General features: G+C 37.7%; 1 protein-coding gene across 4 annotated transcripts in view; it reads right to left on the bottom strand.

Annotated features, from left to right (window-relative positions):
* Nucleotides 1-19,457, bottom strand: part of LOC140164582 (active breakpoint cluster region-related protein-like) — a 92,978-nt gene that overhangs the window by 66,056 nt on the left and 7,465 nt on the right. For 3 of the 4 annotated variants that reach the window (XM_072187887.1, XM_072187886.1, XM_072187890.1), the window contains exon 2: nt 8,904-9,145. In XM_072187887.1, coding sequence (XP_072043988.1) covers nt 8,904-9,145 — 242 coding nt within the window. The remainder of the gene's footprint in view (nt 1-8,903; nt 9,146-19,457) is intronic. The other variant, XM_072187888.1, reaches the window with a different exon arrangement.

The following is a 19,457-nucleotide window of genomic DNA, read 5'->3' as shown; positions in this document are numbered from 1 at the left end:
GGGGTATGGTGCTCAAACTCGGTGACAACAAATCTCACGACCAGGGGAACATTTTGCAGGGGTCAGGTCAAAGGTCATGTAGAGGTCAAATTTTAGAAATGCATTTCCTGGACATCTGTAAGGGGTACAGGGCTCAAACTTGGTGACAACAAACTTAATGATCTGGGGGACATTTTGGAACACTTTGCAGAGGTCAGGTCAAAGGTTACCTGGGGTCAAATTCTATAATTTCATTTTCTGGATATCTGCAAGGGGTATGGAGTTCAATCTCAGTGACAACAAATCTCATGACCAGGGGAACATTTTGGAGGGATCAGGTCAAAGGTCATGCAGAGGTCAAATCTTAGAAAAGTATATTCTGGACATCTGTAAGGGGTACAGTGCTCAAACTTGGTGACAACAAACTTGATGACCAGAAGAAAATATTTTGAACATTTTGCAGGGGTCAGGTCAAAGGTCATCTGGGGTCAAATCTTAAAATTGCATTTCCTGGACATCTGTAAACTCAGTGACAACAAACCTCATAACCAGGGGAACATTTTTGGAACATTTTTTTGCAGGGGTCAGATACCTCCAAAACACCAACATACCCCAGCTAGGTTTGTGGTCTATGACCACCATTTGCCACTAGTTCTTCTTTCTTTCTTTCTTTCTTTCTTTCTGGCAATTAATTTCAAAATGCTTCTCCTCCTACATGTTACACCCTACAATTACGTAACTTGCACATATGTATCGGCTATATCCAATGCCCATAGGGTGCAAACAGAATTGGGGTCAAAGGTCATTAAGGGGGCATTACCGGTATATAATCAAATACCTTCAAAATGCTTCTTCTGCCACATATTACATAGCACAATGACGTCACTTACACATGTGCATCGGCTTTACCCAGTGCCCATACCTTGCACACAGAATTGGGGTCAAAGGTCATTAAGGGGGTAAAATCTATTTTGCCGTATCTCGATATCTGTAAGGGGTGTGGGGCTTACACTCAGTGACAACAAATCTCATTACCTGGGGAACATTTTACAGGGGTCAGGTCAAAGGTCATGCAGAGGTCAAATTTTAGAAATGCATTTTCTGGACATCTGTAAGGGGTACCGTGTTCTAACTCTGTGACAACAAACTTAATGACCAGGGGAATATTTTTGAACACTTTGCAGGGGTCATGTCAAAGGTTAACTGGGGTCAAATCATAAAATTTCATTTTCTGGATATCTGTATGGGGTATGGGGCTCAAACTCAGTGACAACAAATCTCATGAACATGGGAACAGTTTGAAGGGGTCAGGTCAAAGGTCATGCAGAGGTCAAATTTTAGAAATGCATTTTCTGGACATCTGTAAGGGATACGGGGCTCAAACTCTGTGATAACAAATTTTACTGACCAGGGGAACACTTTGGAATGCTGTACAGGGGTCAGGTCAAAGGTCATCTGGGTCAAATCGTAAAATTTAACTTTCTGGGCATCTGCAAGTCGTATGGGACTCAAACTCGGTGACAACAAACCTCATAACCAGGGGAACATTTCTGGAACATTTTGCAGGGGTTAGATACCTCCAAAACACCAACATGCCCCAGCTAGGTTTGTGGTCTATGACCACCATTTGCCACTAGTTCTTTCTTTCTTTCTTTCTGTCAATCTTATAATGAGCCACCGTAGCCATATGCGTTGAGCCATGTTGACCATAGTTGGTCATTAGGACCATTGGGTGGGGGGACAAATGAAACATGATCAACTTCAGATCAAATGTCATCCACTTCCTGTCAATGGCCAAAAACGTGATTTCACTAAAAATGCTACTTCTTCCACAAATTATACAGCACGATGATGGCACTTGGGTACATGCATCAGCTATACCCAGTGTCTAAAAGTTATTGTCCAGAATTGGGGTCAAAGGTCATTAAGGGGATACTTTCGGTATATGACCAAATACCCTAAAATGCTGCGGCTGTCGCAAATATATATGGTACAACAATGTTACTTGGTCATCAGGACCAATAGCTAGTGGCACAAATGTCACGTGACCAACTCAAGGTCAGAGGTTATGGAAAGGTCATTATGGTCGAAAATGTTATTTCCTGTTATTTTTACTAAAACTGCTACTCTTTACACGAATTACACAGCAAGATGATGTCACTTGACACATGCATTAGCCTTGAGGTCAAAGGTCATACTGAAGGTCATTATGGCTGATGTGATTTTCTGTTCTGTTACTAAAAATGCTAAGTCATTCCACAAATTATAATATAGCATGATAACATTACACATTGTATTCATCCATTGGGGTCCAAGGTCATTGGGGTCAAAGGTCATGCAGATATTACTTCCGGTATGTAGAAAAATACCTTAGGAAGTCGCACTCTAATAGCGCATGACCAAAGTTGCACAGAAATATTTACATGAATATTGAATAATTTTTGGTTAACAAAATGATTTCACAACTATGGAAAATAATTATGTAATATAATTAATAATTATAAGGCCAAATAAAAAAATAAACATGTTTCACGTACCCTCCCGCTTCCTTTTTTGAGGTTTCTTCAATTATATATTTATTCTATTATATCTAGGAAGCAGAAATATTTCTATAGCCTTGCTAATATACAAGAAACACTTTTTGAAGGTTTTATGAAAATTAGAGGTGCCGTCCTATATCCTCAGAACAAAAATAAAAAGAGGCCTCCTCCTTTTTCCAGGCATTATTGTGTATGCTAAAACAGCTCAAATTATGGGTATTCACACCGATTTTGCCATGAAAATATAAAATAAAAAGCCCCCTCTTCCTCCTTTTTTACAAAAACCCGGACTTGAAACATGTTTTTTTATTTTACTTGGCCTAATTATATGACACTACAAACTTCTGTTGTAGTTATACATCTATATTCCAATGAATTACACCAAACTGCTGGACCTTTTGAACTCACATATGCTATAGGTGAGCTAACAAATTAACCTTGCTCCCATTGTCCCTATGGTCAATTTCAAATTACAGTGCATTTCAAAAAAGACCTCTCAGTAAAATCAGCATATTTATACTACTGCTGGCTGTTTATATGCCTTAATACATGCATGCATGCTAGATAGCTGGGCTAATTAGCCATAGGCCTAGTTAATTAGCTATTGCTAAGGTCGCGTATATGTGTATGCGCAATTTAGCTCTAGTTTCCATTCTTTGGTCCACAAAAACTTTGTCGAGCATTTAGGGCATCAAATATGTTGTTTTTCTGGTAGAACTCAACGAGATCTATACGGACATATATAGTTTTCCATACTTTAAATGCTTTCTTCAGCCTGATTTACCCTTTCAAAGGCTCAAAAATCGCTAAAAATGCGTTTCCACAGCTCAAGTGTCACATCTAACCCTAAATATTTTCTTTGAATAAATGCGATTTCTTTACATATTTGTTGTTTTTTAATTAGATAACGCACCATCATATTGTTTATCAACATTATTTTTTAGTGATTAAAATGTCTTTGTGTAATTCTAAAATAAATTGCACTTTCCACCAAAACGCTGTGAGCTACGTTACCCTTTTTAACACACGTTATTGGAAAGAAGTAAAACAGAGGTATCAATGTAATTTGCGGTTTTTGAAAGGAAACACTCATAGGTTTTAAAAATCACAGTAAAAATCGTGATGCTGTAGCATTTTTGGCATAGAAATGTTGTAAACATTGAAATTTCGACCGACCATGTTAAGATTGGTGAGCTACGTTACCAGAATTCTATAGTATGCACTTGTATTACATGTAGTTCCTAATAATATGTGAAAGCTACCAGTGGTTGAACCCCATTTATATTAGAATTAACCGACATAACGTTCTAACGTTCACAAATCACATTAAAAACATTAAAAACCAGTGAACTACGTTACTGTGAGCTACGTTACACACTCATTTATGCATCTTCAAAACTTCTATGAAATGGTGAAATCTGTTTTACATTTCACTCAAGTGATCTTTAATTTGCTTTTTATGACCTTGGATTGAGTAAAAACAGCCCATTTTATAGTCGGTAACGTATCTCACATTACATTGAGTTTTAGTGTTAAAAAACATCATGACTTCCTGAAAGAAAAATATGCAAGTGGTGTTGGCAATTTTTTACATCTGAAAGTAGTGATACATTTACTTTTAAAAAACACAAAAAGGAGGTCTTTTTGAACAACTTTTATTTTTTCAATTTTTTTAGTGGATTGGCACCGGATTTTGTAGAATGAGCGATAGGATGCAGGAGATGGAGACATTGGTAACCATGTAAGAACCATCTATGTTAGCCAAGAGAGGAAATTGTGGATCTGGAAATGCTACTATATAGCATTTTAAGATGGAGGGGGGGGAGAGTACCGGGGGGCACTCAACACAAATGACCATACGGGTATGCTCCCCGAAAGACCCCCTTTTGGGTTTCAGCAGCTCGAAAGACCAAAATAACGCTCCGAAAGACCCTTGATTTTGATAATTTCAGCTCTAAAAGACCCCAAAATTGCTCATTCCTCATATTTCTTGTTTTTTCAGGCGATATTCAACCAAAAAGCCAAGAAAGACCCTTAATTTTGACTTTTCGCAGCTCCAAAAGACCCCATTTTACTTGTTCACAGCCCTGTTCGCAGCTCCGAAAGACCCCCTTTTACCGGTACGCCGTCAGCTCCCATAGACCCACCACCTCAAAATTCCGGGGGAGCATACCCACCAAAAATTTTTGATGTGCCCCCGGGAGAGTACTCAGCAATCCCCATAAAGAGTGAACTTAATTATTTAAAAAATTTGTTCATTCATTCATCTTTATTTCGTTCAAATATAAAATATAACAGCACAACAATTAAACACATAGATTGAATGAGGAGGGTCTCGGAAGGCCGGATGGCCTGTATTAAGAACCCCCTGTCCTAACAACAAAAAAGTTTAAAAAATGACAACAACAACAAAATATACCGCAAAATGTCAATACGAACCTCCCCCCCTCATTTACCCTAACAAAAACCATATTATACTTTATAACATGGATATGTACCGTATTATTACATTATAACATGGATAGCAAATAAATTTTGATGCAATAATTTATTTTGGGCTGCCCTGTATAGCAATTACCTTTAATAATGATTCATGTTTAAATTGCCAAAAGTCACATCCAATGCAATGTATTCACCATTCAATACAATATATTGAACACAGATCATTATGAGGTCAAACAGCTATAACACAGATAATTCATGTAATGATAAGGTAATAATTAATCTAACAGCATCTGATATGCTGATAATGCATGTAATGATTAATCTATGACATTATGGAGAAATGTTGCATAATGAAATCCGTCATGACATTTCGCATGGTTGTGAGAAGAGATCTGTATTTTTACATTCATATCAGTGGCATAGCCTGGGTTTTGGTTTTGCTGTGTTTTGCATTGCCTTATTATTTTGGCTTAAGGGGTACTACACCCCCTAGCCAATTTTGTGCCTATTTTTGCATTTCCTCAGACATTATAGCACATTGGTGACAGGTAAGATATGTATATTATAGGGGCACAGACAACTACTGCATAGAACTAGCTCTAGTTCCTCGGCTTAGGATCGAGGCGCCAGAGCGCCGAGATCGCAGCGAGGCGCCAAGCAGCGCCGAGAAGCGAGGCGCGCAGCGCCGAACTGGTGGATTTTGTAATGTCAGAGAGGGGTTGTCATGGTCTCATACAGGCACTGAACAAGTGCTACTACTGCACTGTAAATTCAGCAACTCAAGGCAAGTAGTTATTGATTTATTGATCAAATATTGGTTTTCCCTCATTTTTGACCGTAACTCCACAACTGTTGTCTGTGCTGAAATAAAATTTCCAGTGCAGTAGTTGCAGTTGCAGTCCTTGCCCCTATAATATACATATCTTACTTGTCACCAATGCGCTATAAATTTTGAGAAAAATGCAAAAATAGGCACAAAATTGGGCAGGGGTGTAGTACCCCCTTAAATGGACAGAAACCTTTCCTGACAGTTATTACTAATATTATTTCTGCATTTTGAGTAAAGAATTTATAACAAAATTAAAATTTGAAGTTTGAAATAGTTCATATGTTACTGCCCTATAAAAAAATCTACACCACACCCAACTTTCAGCTTTCTCTTGTTTATATACTGAATAACACAGGCCTTCAAGCTACGGTTTCCCCCATACATGCTGCTATTTGACCGGAGATACCCCAAACCCAACCGCGTTTGTTCGTTTACATGGAATGCCATAAACCAGGCATGTAGATTTACCCATGGCAATGTACACCATCACAAAAAGGGAAATACTTTCCAATCTTTCTTTCCTCAATACTGTGAATACAGCAATTATGTATGGGTGGGCAATGAAACATAACTGATGTAAGGAAATGGTTCTAAGAAGGAAAACATGAAATCATATGCAAATATTTGGGGGAACACCCTCTGAATTGGACCCATAATGTATTGTATAGTATTACCTCACTTTTAACACAATCAGTATTTTCTTCCTCGGGTTTTTAATTATTTTATTACATAAGTGTTAACTTTATTTGAAATTGTATTCAAGAATTAATCAAGTAGCAAGATTCCTGCAATTTACACATACCATAAATGTAAAAATAAACCTAGTCCGAAAAATCCGTAATTTGGAAAGTTTGGAAAAAAATCTAACAAAAGAGCAACAACGAGGAAATCTGATAACTCCTTGTCATTTATCCTTTCAATGCTTGTTTTGCTTTTTTTTAAATTTAATACAATTATTTGGAAAATACCACCCCACACAATAATCAATTGTAACTCCAATTAAACTTTGACCTAATAGTTTCAGCCACTTTGATTTTCACAGGTTTCCCACAATAACAAATTGGCGAAGCATGCCAAATAGAGCTTTGTTATGATTTCTTGTACCTTTAATATTTTTCCAGATCAATGGTCAAGAAACAGGAAGTTCTTGATAGTGGACAATGCACTGGACAGTGGTCAGTGTAACCAAACCTGCAATTGAGCCAATTCAGCAGTGGCATACTGGGCAAAATGTCCCAGGGTTAAAATTATAAAAGCATTTAGCAAATTTAAAGCTAAGTGTAAAATGGGCTAACATTAGGTTAATATTGGTGTGGGAATTTGAAAGTCAGAAAGACACCTGTTTTTGGACCGCACAGCTCTGAAAGACCCCGGAATTTTACCAAAACAGAGCCATGAGAGACCCTTGATTTCAGCTCTTATTGACCCCTAAATTGCTCATTCCTCACACTTCTGGTTGTTTTGCAGGTGATTTCCATCCAGAAAGTCAAGAAAGACCCTTGATTTTGACTGTTCTCAGCTTCAAAAGACACCTTTTTACCTGTTCGCAGCACCAAAATACCCCCCCCCCCCCAATTTACCAGTATAACATCAGCTCCTAAAGACCCACCACCTCAAAATTCCAGGGGAAGCAACAAAAGAGCATTATACCCACCAAATATTTGTGATGTGCCCCCTCCCAGGAAGACCTACACTAATTTTGGTCAATTTTGTCCATGTATTTCGAGCGGGGGAGAACTCCCTCTTGCCTCCTTCGATTCTCGGTCCATCCATACAGCACTGTATTTTGGAGACTTTCAAACGGCTCATGCAATTGGGCAATTGTTCTTAATTACTGCAATTTTTCCATGGGTCACCATGAATGTTCATAATTTCGCTGACTTTCTGAACCGGTTTCCCATGATTTAGGGAATTCTTTTGTGGCAACTCTGAAGGTGGGTCAGTGGACACCCTGACCCACTGACCTGACAGAGAAGGTGGGTCAGTGGACACCCTGACCCACTGACCTGACAGAGAAGGTGGGTCAGTGGACACCCTGACCCACTGACCTGACAGAGAAGGTGGGTCAGTGGACACCCTGACCCACTGACCTGACAGAGAAGGTGGGTCAGTGGATACCCTGACCCACTGACCTGACAGAGACATACTGATCTTTCATTCGAAACTAAAAATTGCTTGTTTTGTTTCCTTTTTCCTTTCATTTGTTGCTTTTGTTGATGACTTTGATTGTGTATACAAGGCACACACGACACATGTACAGTACACTAATGCCCAATAAAATTTATATAGGCCCTAAATGCAGCTGCGCGGTTGGTTATTTTGCAATGCCTTTCCAGCCGCTAGCCCAGAGGGTGGCTTTGGGGCTTCAGCCCCAACCTCCCCCCTCTGCCAGGAGTCTGACAAATGTAAAATCAGTTATTTTTGACACAATTCAGCCATTATCCCTTCTCCCAGGTGCACCCTGCCCCCCCCCCTCTCCAGGTGCACCCTGCCTCACTGCACTGCCTTCACTAACTATATACAGACCTGCCAACCTGTTCGTCTGGCTTCACCTGAAGCGTTGAGCAGTATTGCTACAGATACCAAAATGAGGGACATTGACACTAAAACCATGTACATGTACACAAACCAGGTACTGACAAATTCAAAGACTTGAGGTGTGCAATACTTTCTGAATTCAAAGGTTTTGCAGGTCTGAATTTATCACAAGACTAAAGAGAATACCATTGCAATTGCAAATTTTAAAGAGACATTTTCATCATTTTCTGCTGTTCTTACATTTAAATTTGCCATGGCTGAAATTTTCAGAAAATAGGACTGTCCCTCATTTTCACTTTGGTAAACCCCAAATGAGGGACAGTCCATCAAAATGAGGGACAGTTGGCAGGCCTGTATATAGCGACTGTTTAGTGTGCCAGAAGTGTACCCCGGTACATGCAAATAGCTGCCCTGTGAACGTTTGCCAATTCACACACAGTAAATTGTACTCATCTAATACATGGCAGCTTCGCATGGCAGCTATTTCATTTACCCACTTCTGGCACTACTATTAAAGCAGTTGATTAGTCGAGCTCAAAAGTACCCAAACCATTGAAAACAGGAACACTTACCCCACTTACCCTTCCTCCTGGCATGCTTGACTCATGGTGAGGCAATGAATTTGAACGTGCAGGTGGAGTCGGTTTGGGGTTCCCACTACGGGTATCGGACAGTACAAGTGTGACGTCAGAGGGTCTTCTTATTTCCGAGGTATCTGGGCAGGTACCATCTATGAAGTCAGGTGACGTGCTGTCTTTGTCATCTGACGATGATATTGATGGGCTAATACTACATGAATCCATTGAGAATGCACCTTTTGTTGGAAGACAAATAATAAGATAATATGATAATTAATAATAAGATATTTAATTAAAATTAATTAATTAAAATTAATTAATTAAAATTTTAACAAGGCGGTTCTCGAACCACGAGTCTCGCCTGCTTTCGCAACCGCCTGCTTTTGTGATTACTTTTGGTCGAGGTAAATGAATTTGGCGGTTATCGGCTAGGCACGATTATCTGACTGATGGTGACTGTGCCCACCAAGTTTCATGCCCATGCAACAGTTTTTACTAATTTAACCCCTGGTGACCCTGAAATGACCTTCCAAAACGTTGGCTCTAAATGTTGACTGTATCCACTCAGTTTCATACCCACACGACAGTTTTTACTAATTTGACCTCAGATGACCCCTGGTGGCCTCGAAATGATCTTCCAAAAATTTGGCTTTAAATGTTGACTGTACCCACCAAGTTTCATGTCCATCGACAGTTTTTACGAATTTGACCTCAGATGACCCTGGTGACCTCGAAATGACCTTCCAAAAATTGGCTTTAAATGTTGACTGTACCCACCAAGTTTCATGCACATCCGATAGTTTTACTAATTTGACCTCAGATGACCCTGGTGACCCCGAAATGACCTTCCAAAATTTGGCTTTAAATGTTGACTGTACCCACCAAGTTTCATGCCCATCCGACAGTTTATACTAATTTGACCTCAGATGACCCCTGGTGACCTTGAAATGACCTTCAAAAAATTTGTCTTGAAATGTTGACTGTACCTACCAAGTTTCATGCCCATACGACAGTTTTAACTAATGTGACCTCAGATGACCTCTAGAGGTCCTCAGTGACCTTGACCCACTAACCAATACAAACCGGTTATGTCTCGGGTCAAGATGCACCCACCCACCAAGTTTGAGAAACGTGCTACTCCTAGTCTCCGAGAAAATAGGCGAAAACCAAAACTTTAATCAAATTTGTCACACACGCACACACGCACCCCCACCCCTGTTTGTAAATACGTTCAAACGAGGACCTCGACTTTAGAAGGATCTAACCGAGGACTTACACACCCGTTTTTAATCGACACACCGTGGACCTCACGCAAACACACCAGGCAACTTACTATCCAACTGAGACCCGTCCCCATACCCGCTATGGGGACCTATCTTATATGCATATTTGCATCATTTACGTCATCCTGGGCATAGTTTCAAAACGAGGACGTCCTCGTTTGGAGGTGTGTCCTCGTTTTACGGTGTGTATCCATATGTAGGTCCTCGTTAGACGGCATTTACAAACGCACACGCCCACACACACACGCCTACATACGGAAAAGTGATTATATAGTCTCCTGCCTTATCAGGCGACACAAAAATTAAGCAAATTATGATCACAATATGTGAGTGGGATGTCGCTAATATTGATTTTGAGATATTGGCAAAGAAAGTGTTAAAATTCTTTTATTTTATATTGTTTTCAGCGATTGATAAATTTACGTAACTTTGCAAAGAAAAGCCGTATCAACATGGGGGTTTCAGTTTCTGAAAGCTCTAACTGTCCTCTTTAGAAACAAATGTAAAACTCATTTTCGACCAGGGTCGACATGTGACTCATTCCCCTTGATCACGTCACATATATGTGGAAATTTTTAAATGAAATCTTCAAGACAAATTGTAAATTTATGTTCCTCTATGTTTTTTCTTCAACATCAATCCTCTTCAAAGAATTTATGACAGAATTGGAACTTTCTCAAGTTCAAAAGTTTTACCAGGGGCTTGTATTAAATAGGCTACATGATATCATCAATTGGTCATTTATGAACAAGAAAACCCAGCATAACTGCCACTGCATCAAGGAAGGAAACTGTACACCACTTCCGGTAGTCAGATCACCATTGTTGCCATAGAAACATCAACAATATCCTGCTTCTACCACATTCATCAGTGCTCTATATTTTCTTTTTAATTGAATGGCAGTGAAATTAGGTAATGATTGTGGTTTTAAAATTTAAGAACCACCATTACCATGATTACATGCACCTTTTTTCTAGGAAACTTTTGAAACACAAGCTGTACTACTTTCAGGTCAGATCAAACACAATGTTTAGGCACCACAAAACAAGGTATGAGATTTTGACCTTAGGCCTCATGTTTTGGTTCTCATCCAGATGATTTTCATGATGATGAGGGACAAAGCTTTTTACCCCCTCCAATGTCAAATTAGTATTGTTTAAAATACTTTGCCGGCCTTTTCCTGGAGTGCTTGAGAAAAAGGAGGAGGTCCTTTTTCTTTTTTTCAATTTCAGTCAGATTTTTGTTTTATAATCCACAGTTATCCCATTTTCAATTCACTCAATTAATTTCTCAATCATTCCTGCAAAAGCTAGCAATTTTTCACAAAAACCCATATCTTGGGAGTACAACTTGGCACATTTTACCACAAGTCCCCACATTTTGTAAGCTTTGGCAAAATTTTTACCTAAAATGTTCAATTCTTAAAATGTTTTAAATGTTTTAAAGACTTCGCTGTGTACCTTTCAATATTTTGTACCAAAAGACCCCCTCCCCATTTTGATCACAGTGCAGTCACTCATCTGACTACATGTAATTTTGTAAATTACCCTTGATGTTAATGTTGAAGGGTCCATGTTTAGAACCATATCCATTTGCAGGTGACCCCCCCCCCCCCATCACATTTTATTTCACACTTTCTGCTTGGTTCAATATCATAAATATAATAATATTAAAAAATAATAATAAAAATGTGAAAAAAAATGAACAAGATTGATGAAAACAGTGCACCAATATGTACATCAATAATAGCCTTGCTTTATTATCTATCCTCCTAACCTTGCTGACCGATCTCTCCAGGTTATGTAAGCTTACACCAAATCAAGTAAGCTTAACCACCAATTATGCGTTCAAAATTTCAAGTTCATTCATTATCAGGCCAATTCACAAGGGAATTTGAAACGCTTGATTAAAAAGGAAGGTGCAAAGTACAAATAAGATGCCAGAGGCGTTTTAATGCATGAATCATTGTTGATAATCCGGTGTCATACCCTAGCATGGGAATTGTCAGGTGGTTGGGGAATTGTTTAAATGCTATTACGTACACTGTCCAAGATCACATTTACGTGGAAAAGCACCAGATACTTAGAAATGCCTGGTCATTCAATTTCACTGAAAATTAAATTAATTTCTCAATACACAAGACTCATAACAGTTTTGCTGTCAATTTTTCCTTGAATGAATTGGTGTATTTTTACATCACTAACATCAGTGTTCATATCATTATAGATTCCTGTTCTTATTTTGAATTTTGCATAATCAGGTTTGATAAAATAAAAAAATTACGGTACATGTAGGTAGGTCAGGATATTTTCTTTTTTTTTTAACTCTTTAAGCTGAAATAAAGGCTTTGGAACAATTTTCTTCTTTTTTATTTAAATTTATTTTATTTTTTTATTTTTAAATTTTTTATTTTTTTATTTTTTTTTGCAAAAAAAGAAGAAAAAGTCAGGGTTGGGCCCATTTTTAGGGTAGGTCGGGTTATGCCAATCAAACAATTTTTTAGGCCTGACAAGTTACATTGTACACAAGTTCAAGTGTATTATTCATCCCTGATACCAAAACCAGATTAAAACATGATGGAGTTGAACTTGAGGAAGAAAAAAGCGTGAGTTTCATAATCCATTTCAATTGAAATAGTTAAAACAGTTTCAATGTTATGTAATTTCCTCTTCTACACTGAACAATATATGCAATATTTACAAACCACTGATATATGGTTGCATCGTGGGTCACTTTTCAAAGCCAAAGTTCAAGTCAGAGGTTCAGGCCAATTTTAGAGAGATAAAAATTATTTTTACCATTTTAACACTGGCTTTTAAATCAGTCACAAGAATCAAGTGTCTGTACAGTACACAGACCATCCATTCAAACAAACTGTGGCCTGCTGATTTGTGGAACCTGGAATTGATTTAATTTATTTGTACTTTTGTTTTTATTTTTAAAGAGATATTTTAAAATATGTACTACATGTATCATACATATTTAATGTATCATAAAGTGTGAAATCACAGATCCTGGATCTATGGTGAAATACAATTTAAAGCTAAAACTGTTAGGTTTCCCCAAGCAAACTGGGAGCACAGACATACAATGTGTGGTGCTGGGAGGCAGAGGAAGACTATAATACACTATGAACCACAATGGCCTCACCCCAATGGCATAGTTCAATAACCTCAATTAAACAATCATAGTGCAAAATTTGACCTCATGTTGAAGGGTATGAGTTTTTGTACCCAAATTGTCAAAGGTCATTCAATGAATGTGCAAATGTATTGGGGTTTGAATAACTGTGCCCTGATAGATGGACATGCCGTAGATTCTAGTGATAGGAAGTGGAATAAAATAGTTCGAACATCTCATAAGAATCAAGCTTTTCAACTGACACCATGGATGTTAATTAAATGTCAGTTAAATTTGGTGTAATTTTCATCACTTTCAACAAGCTTGCCTTTTCAAAGTTAGTTAAAAACAAGGGTTGATTGTACTTTTAGGACAAAGACAATTTGACATGTCTATCATTAGGAGTCCAGGCGTGACACCCCTAACAGGCCTATTACCATGATTACACAGGTCTAAAGACAACACAAAACTTGTATGGAATAATAAACACAGTCGTCACTGGCACATCAGCTGTGATCCACGATGCACCACTACCATAGCTAATCACAAAGAGCGGATGAAATGTTGACAATTTCATTAATTGCAAAATAAGTAATATCATGGAAGAACTGTGTCACAGCTCTTTTGTCCGAAGGGTCACTAGTTCAAAAAGGGTTAAGTTTAGGGTTTATGGCATTTTAGGTTAGGATTAAGGCTACAATTAAGGTTACGGTTAGCATTAGAGTTAGGCTATGATTAGGTTCAAGTTAGGATTTAATATGGTTAAGGTTAGGGCTTAGGTTTTAAGTTAGGGTTAGGGTAAAATTTAGGGTTAGGGTAAGGATTAGAGCTTAAAGACTCTTATTGGATTTTCAGGCTAATGACCCTTTGGACTAACGACCTGCATCCCAAAATCTTACTTTCAATGTCATCAATGGGAATCCAAACACAAAGTCCAATATGATCCATAATGTTATTGATCTGCAATCACTGTGAAGAGTCACTCAAAATGTTACCATGGTTACCAGTATCAGTATGTCTTCAAGCATTCACAAGTAGCAATATTTCCATCCACAAGAAAATTGATGTCCATAATATGATAAATATCTCATCAATCAAGAAACTAACAATGTTGCCATGGTTACAAGTCTTATATCTCAATCAAAATTCCCAATATTTCCATTCAAAAGAATGTTGACTTCTATAAACCATCTCAAAAATATGACGAATCTCATCACTCATGAAACCAATACGTCCTCCTTGACAGTTTGACACTTCTTAACGCCACTGCATCCTCCTTGATTCCTTGATACCTTGGCGACAGCTTCTTATCCTCATCACTGACACTCAACATCCAGTGCTCCTCCTGGGCTATCCATCTATATCACCTCATCATCACACAATGGTCATATTACTCATCTTCCATCACTAGCCAAGATGGCTCATCACTAACGATATAGCGTAAGGATGTGAACTAGCTCTCATCATCATCAATTGAATTGTTCTCATCTCACTTGTCTTGTCTCTATAATTATTCAATGATTACCTCATATAGAATGGTGATCTAATCGACCTATGGGATCACTGTTTCTAGGTGAAATTGTACTACAATGGGAATTTGGTTTCTGCATAGGAATTATGAATGGTTGCTCTTTTGATTGGGTGGTCTGGTAATTAATATGCTGTATTTTACACAAAGTTTAGAAAACAACGAAGTCAGCTGTTGTTGGTCAACAAAGAATTCAAACGACAAAGACATTCTTCTTGTAGGCTCTCAAATCCTCATAATCAAAGACCAAACTATACTGTTTTGTGCATAATTCAAATAAAAACAAATACCCAGACAAAAAGAAAAAGGTGTCAAAAATGCAAAGGTGTTATGTTCCTATCCTAATGGCATTAAACCCATAGCTATGACAGTGGCGATGGAAGTATTTAAATTGAGGAGTGACAAGCATACATGTATTTTGGGCCAATATGTGACCGTACACCACGAATGAGCCGTAAATGTCCTCAATTGTATTCTGAGTTACAGTGTAAAATGGGCATGAAGGTCGTATTAATAGGTACCTCAATTTGGTGCTACGTGTACCTCATTTAATGAGATACACGTAGCACCAAATTGAAATACCTATGAATATGACCTTCATGCCCATTTTACACTGTAACTCAGAATACAATTGAGGACATTTACTGCTCATCTGTGGTGTACGGTCACATATTATGGGGACAATTGCTGTGAGGACTATTTTAGCCCATAATGAAGGTGAATTGTGGTAATTAGGGGTGTGTGTCACCCTTCCATCAGCCATCGCCTATATATGTATCTTGTACCTTGCTTTGGTTCCCCGATAGTGAGAAAAAATCTCTTAAACATGGGTCCCGGTTTAAGAAAAATTGGTCAAAAACCGGCAAATTAGTTTAATAAGTAAAATAAAATCCCTACTTAATATATGGTTAGGGGTTTCAGAGTTCTAGCAGCACATCCCTGTCAAAATGTAATTTGAGTACCCCCAGCACACCCCTATCAAAATGTATTTTGAGTACCCCCACAGCACACCCCTGTCAAAATGTAATTCAAGTACACCCGACCCCCGGGTTTCAGGCATACGAGCGGAAAATATTTTGCTTTCAAAAGTTGCACCATACTAGCATCCATTATTTGTATCAAATTGTGCTATAAATTAACGAAGATGTCACCATCGACTCAAATTCACCCAATCATCTCATACATGTACATAAACTCACAACTGGCATTGCGGCATTCCAGCATTATGAATGATGAATAGAGGATGATCATAATTAACTGTTTCAACATCAAGCACATCAAAATGTATTTGATGAAATATTGACCAAATATGGTAATTTGTTAATAAATATGAAGTCAAATTAATTTTTGTCTATTGTCTCATCATGCAGGAAGATACATACACTGAGTCATGCATATGACGGTGAACTTGCAAGTAATTCATGGCACTGTTTGCATACATGATACATGTGACTAGTTGATCATCTTTTTTGTTTACTGATTCCTGCATATAACCATGTCAATGTCATCAGCGAAGAAGACAAAGGGCTCTGGGTATGAATACTTGGCTTTATTTTAGCATATTTTTAAATAAATTCAAAATTTAGAGTAAATTAAACATGATTATATTATACTTTTTCTTTTATTACACTTTTAAAAGGAAAATATCCCAGTGACACTGTGTCTGTCAGTGATGGTGCCTGTCATATAAAGACCTTTATGTCCAGAAATCTTTTCTTGAAAGTATTAAACAGGACTTCAAATATGTACAAAGACAGAACTGGGCTACACAGAGGCAGTTTTTATAGCATCACATCAGTCTGAATCAGCCTTAAGGAACCCATCACAAGCACTTGTACTAGCTGGGGGCTGATGCAAAAAGGGGGCCCTGAAATTTTTTATCCCTCTAAAGGGGGACCTTTACAAATATCACCTTAATTTTTCTCATAGAACATGATTTTACACTATATTTTATGGGATTGACATTCATTTTTCATGGCCAAATGGGGGGGGGGGCTGATAATAATTTTAAGTCTGAAAGGGGGTAGCCTGAAAAAAATATGTTAATTTTTCTTTTTGAAGCAGGCCCCAAATGTTTGTGAACGGTCCCTAACTTAGTATTGAAACCAAAACAAATGTAGGTCAAAATTGCCAGAATGGCCAATAGAGTTGTATTTGGTCAAAATGTGGACTGTGGAGGTGCATATTATGCCGGAAGAGATTTTTATCATGAGAGGGGCCCCATTTCAAAAACCTAAATCCTGATGGAAACATAATTGTTAAATATTTAAAAATTGATATTCGATAATGAGAATTGAAAATAATTAATTGATGATGAAAATATGTGCTGATTCATGAATATAGCCAATGGCAAAAATAAGTTTTTAGAGTGACATAAATATTTCACATTTCCGCTGGCCTCCATGGATATCGCTTGACGTACTGCCTGGGTCATAATTTCCATGGGTTATTCATCAAAATCAGTGAAATGGAAAAATTTCTTTTGAGTTGAGACAGGAGTGGCTGGCCCTATACAAACTGTGTCAAACCAGAATGGTGTGAATGCTATTTCCATGATATCATGCATATCATGCATAGCACTGATTTTTAAGTCAGAAAACCTTGTTATAACATTTTTTTAAACAAATTGCCTTTATTAATAGCACTGCTTATTATACCATATTTCTGTATATCATTCACAAGCAAAGGAAAACCATGGAATTTTTTACAAGAGTATAATGTGCTACTACATGTAGGGCTGTAGGCCTACTTTAAACAGAGTAAACTTTCAAACTTACTCAAGTGTTTAATTATTTAATTGGCAACTTTTACTAAACTGGGTACATTTTCTGTATGAAAGGGTCCAAATATAGACATTGTAAGCTATTTAAGGGGGTACTACACCCCTGCCCAATTTTGTACCTATTTTTGCATTTTTCTTTAAAAATATAGCGCATTGGGGACAAGTAAGATATGTATATTATAGGGGCAAGGACTACAACTACTGCACTGGAAATTTTATTTCAGCACAGACATCAGTTGTGGAGTTACAGTCAAAAATAAGGGAAAACCAATATTTGATCAATAAACCAATAACTACTTGCTTTGAGTTGCTGAATTTTCAGTACGGTACAGTAGTTGTAGTCCTTGCCCCTATAATATGCATATCTTACTTGTCACCAATGCGCTATAATATTTGAGAAAAATGCAGAAATAGGCACAAAATTGGCCAGGGGTGTTAATTGCTGTTTTAACGTGCCTGTCACATTTGGACCAAGAGAGAAAAAAAAAACCTATTAAAGTTCCAAAACAAGTCAATAATGGTCCAATAAGTGAACCTTTTGTGTCCTCTTTTCAAATTGTGTGTCCACTTTTATTTTATTTATTTTAAATTGTTCAAAAGGGTCCTCCTTTCTTACCAATCATTGTTGGCTTGCTTTGGGCTTGTTTTAGGACTCTAAAACTTTGTTCTTCAGCAAAAAAAAAATTAATTCATGAATATCATATTCATATCTTGGTGTAGATCAGTCATCCAGTAAATAACATATAAGGTAAAGTTAAATCGAATTCTGGAAATGAAATTTGCAACTTACATGCGACAGTTGCGTCCGGTAACTCCAAACTTCATCAGGCATCCGATTGGTCACATGACAGCCAGCCACCAACAAAATAGGGGGACTCCGCTTTCAACTGCCGCACGCCTGGGACCAAGCTTTGCAAAATCTTCCCCGCCGTTTGTCATGTGACCAATCAGATGCCTGATGAAGTTCGGAGTTACCAGACGTAACTGTCGCATGTAAGTTGCAAATTTTATTTCCAGAATTTGATTTAACTTTACCGTATATCAAATTATCATATTCATATCATACATACATGTATGTGACTGTGTACATGTCATGTAGTGTTCCTCCGATTAAAATCAGTAGATTGCTTACTTTCAAGCAAACAAACAAACAAACAAACAAATAACAAGAATATTTGATTTGGGTGGAGCCATGCCTGTCCACCCACCAGAGACAAGTTGACAGGTGAAATTGGTTTGCAACCCTGTGCCCACAACACAGTTGGTGCATTTTGTGATGCAGTTCATCAAAAGGGGGTCTTTGCAGCAAAGTGCTTTTCAAGATATAGTAGACAGAAAAATAAGAATCTGGGATTTGATCGATTTTTATAGCAAATGAGGTATCATCTTAAAGCTTGCAAAATTCTTTCAAGGCAGAAATACTGAACTCAAAATTGACTTCACACCTAGGTTTCATTATCATTGAGGTATAGGACTTTTTATTTTTTTCGGAGAAGAGCAGGTAGGGCAACTACTTGATTATATTTCTACATGTTCATACTATACTACATCTCTGCAAATTTTAGAAAATTCGCACGTGTCCGGTTTTTTTAAATCACATTTTTGTTCCTAAAATGGGGGTTATAGCGCCCTCAACAGGCACTCTCTCCATAGGGCTACATGTAAAGACCACTTATAGACAAATCGCCCTAAAATAAAACGGACTCGTTCATTTTCCCTCAAATTTTGCATATGATGTAGATTTAACATCTGGAATGTAATGCAAGTGGTGTCGTTGCTGCTCCTCTAAATTCATTTATATAAAATGTCCGCACCAGACCAAGGTGTCACCTGCA

This window comes from Amphiura filiformis, chromosome 11, assembly GCF_039555335.1.
Source record: "Amphiura filiformis chromosome 11, Afil_fr2py, whole genome shotgun sequence".
NCBI lineage: Eukaryota > Metazoa > Echinodermata > Ophiuroidea > Amphilepidida > Amphiuridae > Amphiura > Amphiura filiformis.
The sequence above is the reverse complement of the archived record's forward strand: the minus strand, read 5'-3'. Positions and strand labels throughout refer to the sequence as shown.